This window comes from Atheta coriaria, unplaced genomic scaffold (genome assembly GCF_025399875.1).
Source record: "Atheta coriaria isolate IRGN ID8LTWV9N9 unplaced genomic scaffold, Caltech_Dcor_3.1 hic_scaffold_10_pilon, whole genome shotgun sequence".
NCBI classification, from domain to species: domain Eukaryota; kingdom Metazoa; phylum Arthropoda; class Insecta; order Coleoptera; family Staphylinidae; genus Dalotia; species Dalotia coriaria.
The window spans coordinates 5,863,979-5,879,215 of NW_027045452.1; the positions used below are offsets into that span (position 1 = coordinate 5,863,979).

General features: G+C 31.8%; 2 protein-coding genes across 4 annotated transcripts; one reads left to right on the top strand and one right to left on the bottom strand.

The window, feature by feature from the left end:
- The first annotated feature begins 1,216 nt into the window (after positions 1-1,216).
- Positions 1,217-8,372, top strand: LOC135800579 (plasminogen-like). 3 transcript variants are annotated; one of them, XM_065313847.1, is made up of 7 exons: positions 1,217-1,440; positions 3,097-3,338; positions 3,455-3,555; positions 6,871-6,977; positions 7,343-7,488; positions 7,570-7,850; positions 7,902-8,372. In XM_065313847.1, exons 2-7 carry the CDS (start codon positions 3,236-3,238, stop codon positions 8,082-8,084), a joined length of 921 nt encoding a protein of 306 aa, XP_065169919.1. In that variant the 5' UTR covers positions 1,217-1,440; positions 3,097-3,235; the 3' UTR covers positions 8,085-8,372. The 3 variants fall into 3 exon arrangements, with proteins under 3 accessions (XP_065169919.1, XP_065169920.1, XP_065169918.1); XM_065313846.1 differs by having other exon boundaries at positions 1,383-1,440; positions 2,838-3,338; XM_065313848.1 differs by lacking the exon at positions 3,097-3,338.
- Positions 8,140-14,645, bottom strand: LOC135800578 (scavenger receptor class B member 1-like). The gene is made up of 6 exons (XM_065313845.1): positions 14,222-14,645; positions 10,290-10,381; positions 10,070-10,230; positions 9,869-10,013; positions 9,606-9,806; positions 8,140-9,529 (listed from the first exon to the last, which is right to left on the bottom strand). The coding sequence occupies exons 1-6, from the start codon at positions 14,295-14,297 to the stop codon at positions 8,567-8,569; spliced, it is 1,638 nt and encodes a 545-aa protein (XP_065169917.1). The 5' UTR covers positions 14,298-14,645; the 3' UTR covers positions 8,140-8,566.
- Positions 14,646-15,237: the final 592 nt, after the last annotated feature.

Here is a 15,237-nt window from a genome sequence, read left to right on the forward strand (position 1 = left end):
ATGAAAAAGTAATATTAAATTAATTTGTAATTCTAAGATGAATATTGCTGAATTAATTAACATGGTGTAATTAATTATCACCTAAAGTGTTTTCATTTTGTTTATAAAAGTTTTTATTCACCCACAATGATTAAATACACACTTTTTGAATAAAATCAGAGTGTTTAAAGAACTACTTTTACGAACTAATGCGTAAAAGTATTCTTTTAGACACGCTGCGCGTTAAAAATCATATTTTTCCTATTTAATCCATTTCTTTGCTATTTTTTTATTTATTATACAATAAAACATTTATAATTAATTATTCATTCAACACAAAAGTGAAATTTACTCAATGAGATAATGTTTGATTCTAACTTTGTGAATATGCAATCAAATCGGTTTAATTTAATTCAATTTGTTTAATGTGCCCAAAATAAACGCAAATAATTTAAACCGCCAAACAAAATGTCATCATAAAGCTTGGTAACGTATTAAATCCTAAACAACCCTACGCATATAAATTATAATTACCTCTTTCGTTTACCAAAAAACAATCACAATCAAAACTTGTATCAAACGAGATAAAACGCGTTTATTTCAAATATGTTCCGGTTTTAAATGTGTTTAATGAGAAAATCCTTGTGATACATCGTTTGATCTTGGCCAGGAATAATTTCCGCAACTTAATTCGGTTCCGAACAGATGACGTTTTTCGTAAAGTGCTAAAATCAATGAATGAGTTTATGAAATAAGCTTGCAATGTAAAAGCGTAGAGAGTTTTACGGTGGGAGTTGAGACTTCCTTATTTTCTCATCTTTCTAATTACAAACTTTAATAATATCAACATGACCAAAGACACCCGCAAACCAATTTTCAACAATCTAAGTCGGGCGTTTGAGGTCTGCGAGCTAAACTTACACCATCATCACGCAAAGGGATGCAGAAAGTTATAGGTCAAATTTTCGGATAAAGTAAATACAGATTTTATACCATGTCAATCAGAAATTGATTAAAATTTATATTTTTATTGTATTTAATAATTTTAAAAATAAGTTACGTCTATATTATGCTGCATCTTAATGCAAACTAAAATGAACTTAACTATTGTAACGTAGGGGTTAAAAACTTTGCGTCACCGCACTTGTTGATTCCGTTGCTTAGCAACCAGTTCGTAACCTAGCAACACCCTACGTTCCCCTAGTATCACTCAGTAAAACTTCACTATTCTAATTTCATTTCACTCCAAAACCACAAACGAATAACACGTGAAAAATTCTATTAAAAACTTTAATGTGTTTTTAAGTAACACTTTTTTATTGAAACGATTAATTTCGTTTTCGTTTGAGTTTCGTTTTCGTTTTTGACGGACCACACGCCAATTAACCTATAATAATTTACAATCGTGTTCGTTAGAGTGAATGAACGTATTCGGCGATGCGGCACCAAACCACACGCGCAGTGAGTAATACTTTCACTAAAAATAAAAACATAAACATATCGAAAATAAAACGAAATACCTGACGCCCGCCGGACATATCTCTACCTGAACTCAACAAACGCGTTGCTGATTATTTTATCTGTCGAATGCCGTTGGCTTTTCATCGAATAATTTGTAATTGCTGCGCTGGCGTTATTGTTGGGTTGAAACTTGGGCATTAGTATAATATATAGTGTATACGCCGACGATAGTCCGGTTAATGATAACGCTCATTACTTATTTTTGTAGACAGCTTAAAGTACGTGCGAGATAATCGTAAAATATATATCGGACGTTGTAAATGGATGTTAATCGGCGTTCCCATTACGTTTCGAGTGTAGCGACATCAGCTTTCATATGCGCAAGTACTGTTAATTCGTGTTATCAGTAAACATCCTCTTTGGGCGCTTCCTAATCTAGTCTATCATTTCAGAATGCATGTTGAAACGGCACTAGTGACATTAGAAAATAATTTTTATCATTTTGTAAATGTGAGTTTATTTTGTTATTTGTATGTTTGTTACTCTTTCGCGCAAAAGTGACTTAAGCAATTTTGATGAAACTTTGTAATTATATAGTTTATTTATCAAGTTAAAATGTAAGCTAGTTTTTTTCGCAAAAAATTAACTGGAAATGTGAAAAATAAGGAATTAAATTTGTTATGGACATTTTATCATAGTTTAGTTGTATAATTCAAACCGAAATGGCACTAAAGAGTTTCATTTTTTCTTTTAATTTTATTTGTATCTCTTGACAACATAAGCTTTAAAATGTTTCAAATGCAAATTTCATTGTATATTGACCTTAAAACGTAATTTTTCTCGCGTTATCTGAAGATTTACACAGTTGTAACGCTGTAAATTCAATTGATGTATTCGCCACATGTGTATTTACATTTGTATCGCTTCTTTTGTAAGTTTATTGCTCGCAATAAACGCAGATACTTATACTTATGAACTTAATTCAGTTGCTCTCTCAGCTGCGGTGGGAGCAGAATGACCACAACACTTTCAATCACTTTCTCTCTTTTTCTTCTCTTCTTATTTGATAGCCACACACATACATGGTGTTTAATATTTGTTTTTTCGCCATCACATGCGTATTAACATTTAATCAGTTTTTATGATATGAAATCTTAATATTATTGTAGATATATAATTTTTTACAATGGAATATTTATTTTTTAATGTAAAAAATTGAGTTGTGTGTTGAGTGTTATCGTTTTTGCAACGCTTTATATTAAAATCATGTCTTCACACGTGCTCGCTGCTCTTTCCCACTGAATAGTCGACGGTTCGTTTTTCTAATAACCACACATATCGAATCGTTCGTTTTATATACTTTCTTCTTTTCTTTTTATCTTTCTTTCTTTCCTTAGTGGTTCTTTTCCTTTTCATTTCTTCGCCGCGGCGTGCTCGCCACACAACGCCGCGATCGAAGCGATCGGAGACTCCGGATGCGACTTCCAACTTCACCATTTACCATTCAGTGCTTCATTGTTGCTTCGCTTTCGTGCTTTAATGGTTTGACTTGGTGTTGTGCGGCCTGAAACTCGTGCCGAAAAAAAGACCACCCCCGCAGTTAAACAATTACAACGTGAATTTAATTAATAATAAATTTCATTTGTTTATGTGTAGAAGTGCATCGTTAGTGTAACGGTAAAGGAACTTTTTGTTTCCTGTTGAGTGTTTTTAATTTTTTTGGTTTAATTTTTTGGAAAATTAATCAAATTAATTAATTTGTGATGTTCGGTGAACTTGGACATGTACTCTTCTGATGTGTCGTTGGGCTGCTGCTGCCATGGACTTCGGGCAGCACGCGCTCATGCTGATACTCTTCGTGTCGTTTTCATTCTCTGGGTCAATGTCAGGTCTTCAAGGTAACCGAAACAAAAACTAAACTTTAATTTCTGTGAAATTACTTTATAACAAAAAGTTTTTTTTTAGTTATTTCTATTTCTAAATTAATTTTTTAATGAGAAATAAATAATTTCAGATTGTGGCACAAGTCTGAGGCGATCTCGTCAGCCGCGCGCCGGCTCCTTGGGTAGAATAATCAATGGAAAGCAGAGTGCACGAGGTGCATGGCCATGGCAGGTAAATATAGTAATCGTGGGTAATAAATATTGAAACGAATGACATTCGATTTTCGTATGCACAATGTGCAAAAGAGACGTTTTAGCGCTTACAAACCACGAAAGTAAATAAACCACTCGATGTTTGCGATCGTCTGGCGCCCAACTCATGTATAGTTTCAATTTCAATTTAATATTTTTAAACCTTTACAATTTCTTGTATTTCACTAACAAACTTGGAAATGTCTTTATTAGTTTTAAAACAGAATACAGCGTGGCCAACATTTTTATACATATTTTATAAATTTATAGGTTATATAATCGCGCATGCGCAACAAAATAACTTTAATTTTTAAATAATTTTTTTTTAAACTTTTTATTTCTTGAAACACTCAGTATATCAATATATCATGAACATTCTTGTTCAACTTTCAATATTGAAGCCATACTATTACATATTGTCACCAGGTAAATTTGAGATGAAAGTTAATCATACGCTTTGGGAAATACGAGCCGAACAATATCGAACTGATGCATATTGTCGGTACGTGCAATTGTTAATACTATGTTAATTCAAAAACAAAAGACTTTCTCTGCTTTTATGGACACCGAATGACTCGCGCACTTAATTAGGCATTTATTAATAGTTTTAACAATTAAGTGTCAATTAATTACGCACATAATAAAATCTTATTTATTTGTTTAGGCAACAATTGTTAACGATTAATAGGTTTTTAAAATGTTAATTTAGTGGCAAATATTTTTTGCAGATGTGTGGATTTTGTATTTAGAAATTTGGATGGTGCTCTAATTTAAACGAGCGTTTAACTTTGCAAACTTTCCCTTGATTATATATTTATTGTATCTATAAAATGTGTGAATCTATTCAATTTTCTATGCATGTTTTAATAATACCTTTAAAGTGTGCATAATTATTTTGCATGATGGAACTTTTTTTTATAAATCTAATCGATACTAGAGCAAAATGACAGATGGTTTTCATTTGTATTTTATTCTAGAGTGAAATTTAGTAATTTATGTTTCCAAAGTGCATTTTAACCTCAAAATTAGTACAAATTTAACGCAATTAAGTTTAGTTCAGTTTTGGACCGTTATGTGGCGCTACCAATTACGTCAAGTAAACCTGACAACAAAAATTGTATTTTAACCTATAAAAAGTAACAAAAAAATTTGTAGAAATTTCAATTAATTAAAAAAGAGTCTACACGTGTTGATTTAATTATAATGTTTCAATTTCTGACATTGATTGAACCTGCAAAGGAAAATACTCGTAAAATGCATGTTTTTTTCCATTATAAATTTAATTACAACCCTGGAAAAAATATGTGGATCATTAAATTATTACAACTCGAATATGTAAAATGTGCGCACATGTTATGAATTTAAACTCTCTATTTACACATCGATCAATTTCCACCACGTGTTGTTCAATCGAGCACATTCGAAACTTTTTAGCCGTGTTTGTTATTTTTGCAAAAATAATCGGTTACATGTGGAAATACGCAGCTGGTTTTTTATGCTCTCACAATTTTGTTAATTTGCTAATTAGATTGTTAACATGACATGTTACAAACGATTATCACGTGCCTTAATTAAAATTACAATGGTTTTTTAACCTTTTGAACAATTAGTCTGTTTACAAGCGCTGTGTGCTTGTCTGATAAGACAAAAAGTTCACTCAGACGTAAAGTGTTTGTTGGTTAGTTAATTTAACCTAAAAAAATAGTGCGACATGCTTGATCTAAACAAATCAATCGTGATATCTATAATTATGCACACATAAAACTTGTAATATAACCGTAAACATTATTGAAACATAATTATAGATGCATGTAATTTAGACGCAATTATATTTTCCTTGGCGCATAAATTCAAACATTAGGGAAACTATTATGTAACTCAAACAATATTTAATTAAAGTTGTTAAACGTGCTTAATTGTAGGTTATTATTGGTACATCTTTATATTCGTGTTAAGAGTGCAAGTGTGAAGTAATAATAAGGAAGGATTACAGCAATAATTATATGTTTATTTAGTATTCTCGTTACACGCCAAGTTTAAGGTTATTGGTGCGACGTGTAATTAATTTAATTTGATTTATGCAACTTATTAAAAAAACAAGAAAAACATTTAACTCTGAATAATATTTTTTTTTGTTATGCTAATGAAGAATAGCAAGTCATTTTCACGCATGCGCGAAATTATGTAGCGTTATTTATCTATAATATAAAAATGAATCGCAAAATCTGTTGGTAAGCGCATAACTCAACAACGTCTGGACCATTTTGGTCAATTCTTTTTTAAATGTTCGTTATAGTCCACTGAGGTTTTTACGGCGAGAAAATTTTGAATAATTGTCGGGAAAACTCTAAAGACTGCTTTTTCTTATAGGATAGGCGCGCTGAAGTGCATTATTAGTAATTCTTTTAATATTTTTTTTTTGAAAATAATATTTGCGAATTATTATTGATTGAATTGACACATACTATGTCTAAAACAAGAGAGTACAAACGAATTACATTTTCATTAAACACTACTGGGACGAAGTCGCGGGCGAAAGAAGCTAGAATTGCTAAAATTAACTATATCCTAAGATTATATTATACGGAGGCAAATTTGAGCAACGCGTGGGTCGATGATAGGTTTTGCATTACAAATTTAACTTAGTAAATAATAAATGCTTACATTCGACATTACTCGATCAATATAGCATTAATATTGCCCAAACAATAGTCTAATGATTAAATTACATGGTTTAGTTGGTTTGGTTTAAATGTGTAATAGTGTAACTACATCTTTACGATATTTTATAGTTTTAATTATAGGTTATGCAAATTATATCTTAAAATTAATTAAAACTGTTTAAAATAAGTGAAGTTAAACATAAGCACATTATGAAAACATTCAGCAGTAGCCTAGCGGATATGTAAATTTATTTAAATTAGTAATTAACAAACGTGTAGACTAATTTTTTATCTCTAGTGACAGTAACGCCTAGATTTAAAGCAACCAAAGTAGTTTTAAATAAGATACATAACCTAGAACTTGTTGACGCAAAGCATATTTGTTTCTTCTTGTAAATTATAAGATAATTAAAAATTACTACCGCGTATCATGAATGATTTACTTTAATTTTGACCTTTAAAATAAATTTACTTATTTCCAATTAATGAAAACTAAAATAAAAACAAAAAAACAAAGATAACCTTCTATTTTAAAATTTGACATTTGCTTTGAAGTTAGATGAGTTTCCGTGAATTTTTAAGTTATATTAAACTAATATAATACAAACATTAATTACGCTTTTTTCGTTTAGGTATCGTTGCAACTATTGCATCCACAGTTTGGATTTTTAGGCCATTGGTGCGGCGGAGTGCTGATTTCCCCTGAATGGTTATTGACTGCTGCGCACTGCATCAACAAGTAAATTAATTTTTATTTCCCTTGCGACAATCATTTTTTATATAATTTGCTGCAAACTGTCATCATTTGACAATCAATGCACAATTTGCATATTAAATAAATATTTTATGTCTTCTTCAAGGCGTTTGCAAAATAATTACACGACAACTATCTTCAAATGTCCCATTTTTATTTAATAACAATTTTACGATTCATTCTGGTCAAATGGAATTAAATTAAATGTAATGATGTGTATTGATGTGCATTGACCTTGAAAGATTTATTACACGATATAAAACTAACACTAACTGATGATAAAACTTTCCGATAATAATTTTTAATGGTATTTAACGCTAATTGATGAAAATTCAATGTGCATGCACTAGTGACTTGTTCAATCTACCACTGCCGGCATTATGGACGGCTGTCCTTGGCGATTGGGACCAGAGCCTGGACGAGGAAACCGAAGAACGCATTCCCATCGAGGAGGTCATCCTGCACGAACGCTTCCACAATTTTCAACATGACATAGGTAAAGAAAATCACATTAATATGGACATCACACAACAAAAACATAATTTCCGTTTAATATACCCACATGTATATCATACAGCTCTCATGAAACTCTCGCGACCAGTAAAAATCGCACGTAACAGTCGCCTGCGTGCGGTTTGCCTACCTACCAAACGACTAGCACACAACGAAACAGATCTCTGTATTGCCACCGGTTGGGGTAGAGACGCCGAAGATGGACAACTAGCAGGACGACTTCTGGAAGCAAAAGTACCTGTACATGACAATGCATTATGTCGGAAAAAGTACGGACATTCTGTATCAATCAGATCAGGACACTTATGCGCTGGGCATTTAGATGGATCAACAGGAACATGCGTTGTAAGTACATATAAACATAAAAATAACCTCAATAAAATATTTGTATTTTAGGGTGATTCAGGTGGACCACTGCAATGTGCACAACGTGATGGTCGATGGTTCCTCGCAGGTATAACATCCTTTGGTTCAGGATGTGCGAAACCAGGTTTTCCCGATGTTTACACACGGATGTCATATTACTTGCCATGGATTCGTGCGAAAATACGTACAAATCAAGTTTTAGACGTCACATAACACACAGTTAAAAACAAAGGTTAAAGTTGAGGTTAAGTTAAGTAATTTAAACAAGTTTTACATAATATTATCATTTATTCAATCGCATTATACAACTATTTAAGCGTCATTCACTAACTAGTTTAGACTACAATATCACTACACCCCGTATAAAATTTCATATATAAATTGTACAATTGTATATAATTAGAACTACGTTGTAACATAACCTAACTAATATGGATATGAAATAATGACTAAATCACAAGTATTTGCATCATTTATATCAAAAAAACGATGCGAGAATTATTTCTCTCGATGTCAATAATTTAACTATACATTTGCACATTACATTTTGATTCTCGTTTATTCATTAGTAATAATTAATAAAACTTTGTTGCATTTTGGGCCAAACAAACATTTTGTGTTAAATTTTACTCAGTCTCAATGTATTCACGATATTAGTTGAGCAATTGTCAATTTATTCAAAAACGTCTATGAAATTAACTTATACGAATCGTCGGATTTGTATAAACAGGAATCACTCGAATCGGCGTGTATCCTACCTTATTATCGTAGAGATCTTCAAACCCTGGATGCGGTTGACTGTAGAATGTTAACAACGCCGCCGAGGCTGCTATCGCCGCTCCGAAGATAATCAACAACCAGGATAACAACCCGGAGAAGATGGGTACCACATATTTGATACCATAATCAGCCGCGTAGAATATCCAACTCAATTGGTACGTGCCCAATTCAATCCAGAACAATGGTAACATAATACCATTGAATGGTTTACACCTGGATGACATACGCGTGTCAACATCCAAGTTGATTTGGATCCTCATTCGGGCATGGACAGGCACACCAATTGTTTCGGAGATGGCCAGATGTGTGTCATGCTTCGTGCGGTCGGGATGCATACCTTCAACTTGTTCCAACAGCGCAGCATCGGCGTTGTAGAAGTGAGGTTGGGATATCGTGATGGGTATACCATAGTAACACGGAGCTAAATATCCAACGCCATTGTATCGGCAGTTGACACCAGGTTGTTTACAATAACATTCGTTTTGTGGATTTTGTTCCGGGAGTGATAAGAAGTTGGATCGTATGCGTGCGTTGACAGTGTCGAAGTTCTCGTACCTACCACGACCGGAATATTGAATTGGTACAGCTCTACAGAACGCACGTCGATAGAACCAAATGTCTGTTGATTCGTTAATGAATCGTGCGTCGAATACGCCTGATTCATAAGCACCTTCAATACTGTTACATCTCGAATTGTATTCAGAGGTTTCGTTACGCGGTTGGTCATGGTATCCCCAATGATGGAGACCTGGTGATCCGTTGAAGTTGACAATCGAATACGGCGCACGTGATTCCAAATCACTTAAAAGACTACTTTCGATTGGATCGTCGGTTATTTTGATTGTTACCGTATTACTTGCGTTGTCTAAGGCTAACAACTGTGGATTTTAAAAATAATTGCATTGTTAGATTACATAACCTCAAATTTAGTGTTTTTGGGGATGTTTTACTTACTCTATCAAAAATACCGAATCGGGGAAAGTTGATCCAATTTGGAAGTGCATTATGTGCTAACGTGACAAGGTTATCATCATAACCCCAAAGATACTGATCAATGGTGAGATTGAGAAACTGCTGAGAGTTCATGATGTTAGCAATTTGAGCAACGATCAAATTTGTCATCATGGATTTGTCTTTTAAAAACGATGAAATACCCTTTAATTTAATATGAAAATTAGGTTAATAAACATGGTTATGTTTTAGGTTATGTAACTTACCAATAAAGGAATATTCGGAGATATTATTGTGTCTTTTAAGGGATCTCCAACAGATAGATCTCTACGAAATTCTAAGAATCGCTTGGTAGTGAATGATAAAGTGCCATTATCATGGAAGATTGGATTTGTGTTTTTAATATCCTCACTGTAAAACACACATTGTACATAACCTCATCGCGCAACCAAATTTTTACTACTTACATATAAACATAAGGTCCTACTTCTTCCAATTTGAGTTTTTCTTTACCTGCTAGGAACTGTTCAGCGTTTGTGACATTAAACACATAAATTCCTAGTGTTACCTCAATCGGAGGATGTTGAAACAGTTTAAATAACAGTGAATTGGGTGACATTTTCATTTGCTGTAAATTTTTATATAATTTAGTCAAATATTTTGTTTAATATGATTTGTTTCACTTACAGATGTCACAAATGCTTTAATTGGTTGATAATGCATGATCATAACACCTGATATGATCATAAGGGCTCCTACTATGCACACAACAAGACATCCTTAAAAGAAAGAAGAAAATAATTGATGTGAGTGAAATCAAGGTGTAATTAAATGATGTGTATATGTGGACAATCGTTTGAATGCTGCAATACGGATAACAAGCATCATATGTCTCTTCTCAACAGAGTACAACATAATTGGAGCCTTGGCACAATATTTTTTAAGCTACAGTTACAACTTGTACGGCCGTCAACCGTGCGACGGGTTATGCAAAGTTGAAAAAAAGGGGAAATTGACTGCACGCGTGTGCATTTTCAATGTCAATCTTATTTATACACATTCGCGCGTGCATTTCCAGATAAATATATGATTGTTGTATGTTTCAGCGATGACATTATCGAAGGTCAATCCTTTCCGTGCTGATATGCTAATGTACAAAGAGATATTAAGGCGATTAGAGATAATTTACGGTCAAATGTAATTTGGATTGTTTTTGACCGTTGTGTACGCATTGCTGGTTGCATCACCGTCTCGCGGTGAAAGAAAGTGAATCATATATAACTCACGGACGCTGCACGGTAGAGATAAACATCGTGTGCAATGATCCATACTTGTTGCATGTAACATTGACCCTCTCTCTACCTGTTTGCATTCAATTTATAATTCAAGATAACAAGAATGCAACAATGATTATTCAGTTTTTGGTATTGTGTTAAGCGCATTGCATCCGCAGTTTCCGGTTTGTTATTGACCTTACCATCTTGGGTAGTCGACATGTGGATTTTGACACATCAATGCGAAATAACCGTATACATGTTTTCCAATCGAGTAATGGTGGCCTCAACTTTCAGCGGGATTTCAATTATGTAAAAACTGCTTAATTAACTTAAACGTACGCAGTAACAGTAACATGGAAATTGTTAATATTTTAATTTTATTCGACAACATTGACGTCAAAGCTCTATTAAGCAACTTATTTGCATTATTTGGAGACTAATATGACGAGTATAATTAACTATCTACTCGTATCAATAACATCAACAATGATAAATCAAAAAATTGTCGTGGGTATAATGAAAAGTTACAGTTTTATAACGATTACCTTTGAATCATGTATGTTGTATTGTCTAATTTGGTATTAATCGATTAAGGATTCAATTTTGAATGTAAATATTTTTGAATTTAATTGATAACAAGGTTTTATTGAATTTTACGTTGTATTTTGTTTTACTAGTCTAAAATTTACATAAATTACGTTTAATTGTATATAACTTGTAAACGAGACATTTTATCAACGTTATATTTTTACAATTCAATGTTAATTTTAATGTAAAATAAGTTTTTGCAAAAATTATAACGATAACTTTAATAGTTTACAAAGAAATAATTAAAATTTAAAAAAATGTAAAAATAGTCGCCGCGTTAAACTTAATTTGCAATCATTTTTAGTTTTTCGTAATTTTCGCAAAAACCAATCAATATATTTGAAAAATTTCTTCTGAACAAAAATAAGTAAAGTATTTTGAACTTAATACTGTAAAATTTTGGTTAAAAAATGTTTTTGCTATTAGTTAAATGCTAATTTCGGTTTTATTTATTAATTTTTATAAATTGTTACTTTATTTGTTAATAAAGTATAAAGTACTATGAGTCCAAAATTATTTTTAACAATTTTTTATTGTAGTTTAACGCAGAATTTAATTCTTAATCGATCTTTAAAAGAATTATGCTTTTACTCCTCATACTTTTCAATTTATTACAAAAAAACTGTTGGTATTTTATTCAAATTGTTCCACGTAAGGACAGTGCGTAATTCGTCGTAATTTTAAATATTTCAAACTTTGTGATGTATAACCAAACAGACAATTTATTAGTCCGCTAAATAATTGCATTAAACTGTGTTTTACGATTATACCAAATAGCATCAAAGACTTAATGAAGTCTTATATAACTCATTTAGAACATACTTGAGGTTATTACAAATGCAGTGCAATTATGTACTACCATTTGATATTGGGCAAGTGATTTTGACATAATTTTGGAACTAAAATTGCGTGAAGATATTATATCATAAGTTGGGCAATTGAGGAAAAAAAGAAGCATACTGGAGAACTAGAACTAGAACAAATTGCCACAGTAAATTTATTGAATGGAAGTGAATTATTTGATTTAAACGAATCAAACATAATACACGAGTATTATCAGCACTGCTTCTTTATGTAAACATTTTTGACTGCAGTGTGAATGAACCGACGGGTAATGTGCACCGAACTGTGTATTACGGATAGTATAACTATAACTTTAAGTGTAACACTTATGTAAATTATGAATGAATAACGTATTTTTTTATAATTAATATCTACTACAACATGACCCTCTTCCTTAAGACATATATTTTTATATTCATGTAACTTGACCTTTAAATTAAAATGAAAGAAAATATATCTTAAAATTAAATTTTCTTAGCAATTTTGACAGAAATAAGATTATGACATTTAGATATTTCTAAAATTTGTGTTTTATGCAGTTTTTGTAAAAAAATGTTGTTTTTTTTTTTAAGAAAAATGCAAGTTTTAGTCAAAATTTTGGTCAAAATGCAAAGTTGTCATAATCTGTTATTAATTTTGACTGAAATAAAGTTATGATGCTTAGATATTTCCAAAAAACTAATGTTTTATCAATTTTGGTTGAAAAAAAAACCAAAAATTCAAATTTTTGAAAAATTTTTGTTGGAAAAATTTTACAAACTAACTATATATCATATATATCATTTTTTTTTTGGTTGTTTCACAATTAAAAAAGAATAATTTGCAGTGTTGTCATATTTTCTTAACAATTTTGAGAGGAATACGGTAATTAAGTGATATTTTAATTAGAATATTGGTAAAAGTGCGTTGGTTTTACCTTTTCTTAACAATTTTGACAAATTCAGGATTTTTTTTTTAAATATTTTATTAATAATTAATTACTACTTCCACATGTTTCACTTCCTCAAGACACACATTCATCAAACCTGACCTCTAAATTAAAATCCAAGAAAAATATTGATCAGTGGAAGTTGAAGGTAATCATTCTGACTTAAAGTAACCTTTAAATAACTTCATAAATTTCATTTGTGACATGTTTGTCGCAACCAGAAAATAAAAAATAAAACAAAATTTGTCTCTAAACGATTGAATCTTACATAACTAGCGGGTCAATATGATAGACAACAATAACTTCTTACAAACACATTATTTAGAGTATTTTTTCGATTACAAGTTCAAATGTCAACTGTTAAATTGAGAAAAAAAACGTTGTGACATAGATTTTTAGAATAATATTCGATATTTTTTTAATTTATCTACCAGGAAGAAGCAGAGAAAAAAACGATGTTTTAATTTAATATTAATGATAAGATAAATATTTGTTTGCGTCTGAATTGCTTAATTAAGTCTTTTGCACAATCAGATTCAATTAATACGACTAAGATCGGGAAATTTCGATGTCGACTTGTTGTCGGAACATTTGCCACTGCTTGCGAAATGAGCGACATGAGACTTTAAGCGTCATTAAAAAGTACAAAAAATAATATTTTTGTCTTTGGAATCGTCATTAGTTGCTATGATATTATGAACTTTTAATTACCCACCAAAATAATTAGATAAAACATCTCGACTTGCACTTAGACTAAACTCGATAAATTGACTCAATTTATGCATTGCACAAATAAAATTATCAATTTAATTGCACGAAAGTGTTGGCTATTTAGCTAATTTTGGCAAATGGTGTGAATTTTGCCAAAACAATCAGATTTTATTGCTTTATTTCCTTTTTATTGCTAACGAGCTTTCTGTTTACGACTTTTTTTCTATTTAAATTTTAAAAAGCAAAAAATACATAAAATAAGTTCTACTTACTTTTGTTATCACGATATTTTAACCCAAGCAAATTCATGAGATGCTCAGTCCGACTCGTAATTGACTTCTGCTTCATTTTGCAACTGTTTCAAATAAATTTCTGATTTAAACGCGTTAAGAGTTAGTTCCTCACTGAACTGCCCATCCGAAACACTAACACACAATGTACAACCGATGAAAAATTTCTTAACGATCGGGCTATTATCATTGACACTGAACTTTGATTTAAAAATACGCTTATAGTTTTACAACAAAAGAACAAATAATGCGCTATCTCGTTATCTGCGTTGTGTTATTAATCGTAGAATAACACCACTTCTACCACGCTCGTATTATACTCGGACACTAAGTCGAAAATTCGTTTGCGGACGCTCGCCGTTTATTTATTCTTGATAATTCACGAATGGTAGATATTTCGAATGGTGGTGCGGTATATATTAATTCATCGGGGCGTCCAGAGAGTGGTTCGCATTGACGTAGCACGCGCCGCGCTAGGTTTGTTGTTTTTTCCACGAAGTGGGAGTTCGGATGTTGGGTGCGCTTTTAATGCGAAACTCTTTTCGAAAGACGCACGCACGAACACGACACACACACGACATGCGACCAACCGGCGCGAGTCAATCAAATTGTTTTAGTTTTTATCATTTGACGTGTAAACTCGTTGTTTGCCGCGGAGTGTCGTCGCGAATGAAATTCATTAATTAATCACGCGTTTTATTTATGTCTTGTGCATCTCAGGTCATGCATCATAGGATATTTATGTGTTGACACTTGCAGCTTCGTTTTTTTTGGCATTTTGATGTGATTACTGCTTTCAATTAACGAAACATTGTCAGATAAGTTGTGATTGATGAAGAGGAAATGTTTTTATGGATAGTTATAAACAATTTTGACAGAAATAAGGTTATGACACTTAGATTACACCAAAAAATTGTTTTTAAACAGTTTTTTTAAGAAAATGACGATATTTTGCACAATATTCATATTTTAAAAGAAATTTGGTTAAAAATGCAGAG

What these genes read in the sequence shown, in the direction of transcription:
- LOC135800579 (XM_065313847.1), top strand. Translation starts at nt 3,236, where the DNA reads ATGTGTCGTTGGGCTGCTGCTGCCATGGACTTCGGGCAGCACGCGCTC. An exon ending in GCTGCGCACTGCATCAACAA is followed by an intron (nt 6,978 to 7,342) that starts GTAAATTAATTT and finishes TGCATGCACTAG; the next exon opens with TGACTTGTTCAATCTACCAC. An exon ending in GATCAACAGGAACATGCGTT is followed by an intron (nt 7,851 to 7,901) that starts GTAAGTACATAT and finishes TTTGTATTTTAG; the next exon opens with GGTGATTCAGGTGGACCACT.
- LOC135800578 (XM_065313845.1), bottom strand. Translation starts at nt 14,297, where the DNA reads ATGAAGCAGAAGTCAATTACGAGTCGGACTGAGCATCTCATGAATTTG. An exon ending in AAAATATCGTGATAACAAAA is followed by an intron (nt 10,382 to 14,221) that starts GTAAGTAGAACT and finishes CTTTCTTTTAAG; the next exon opens with GATGTCTTGTTGTGTGCATA. An exon ending in GTAGGACCTTATGTTTATAT is followed by an intron (nt 10,014 to 10,069) that starts GTAAGTAGTAAA and finishes TGTGTTTTACAG; the next exon opens with TGAGGATATTAAAAACACAA.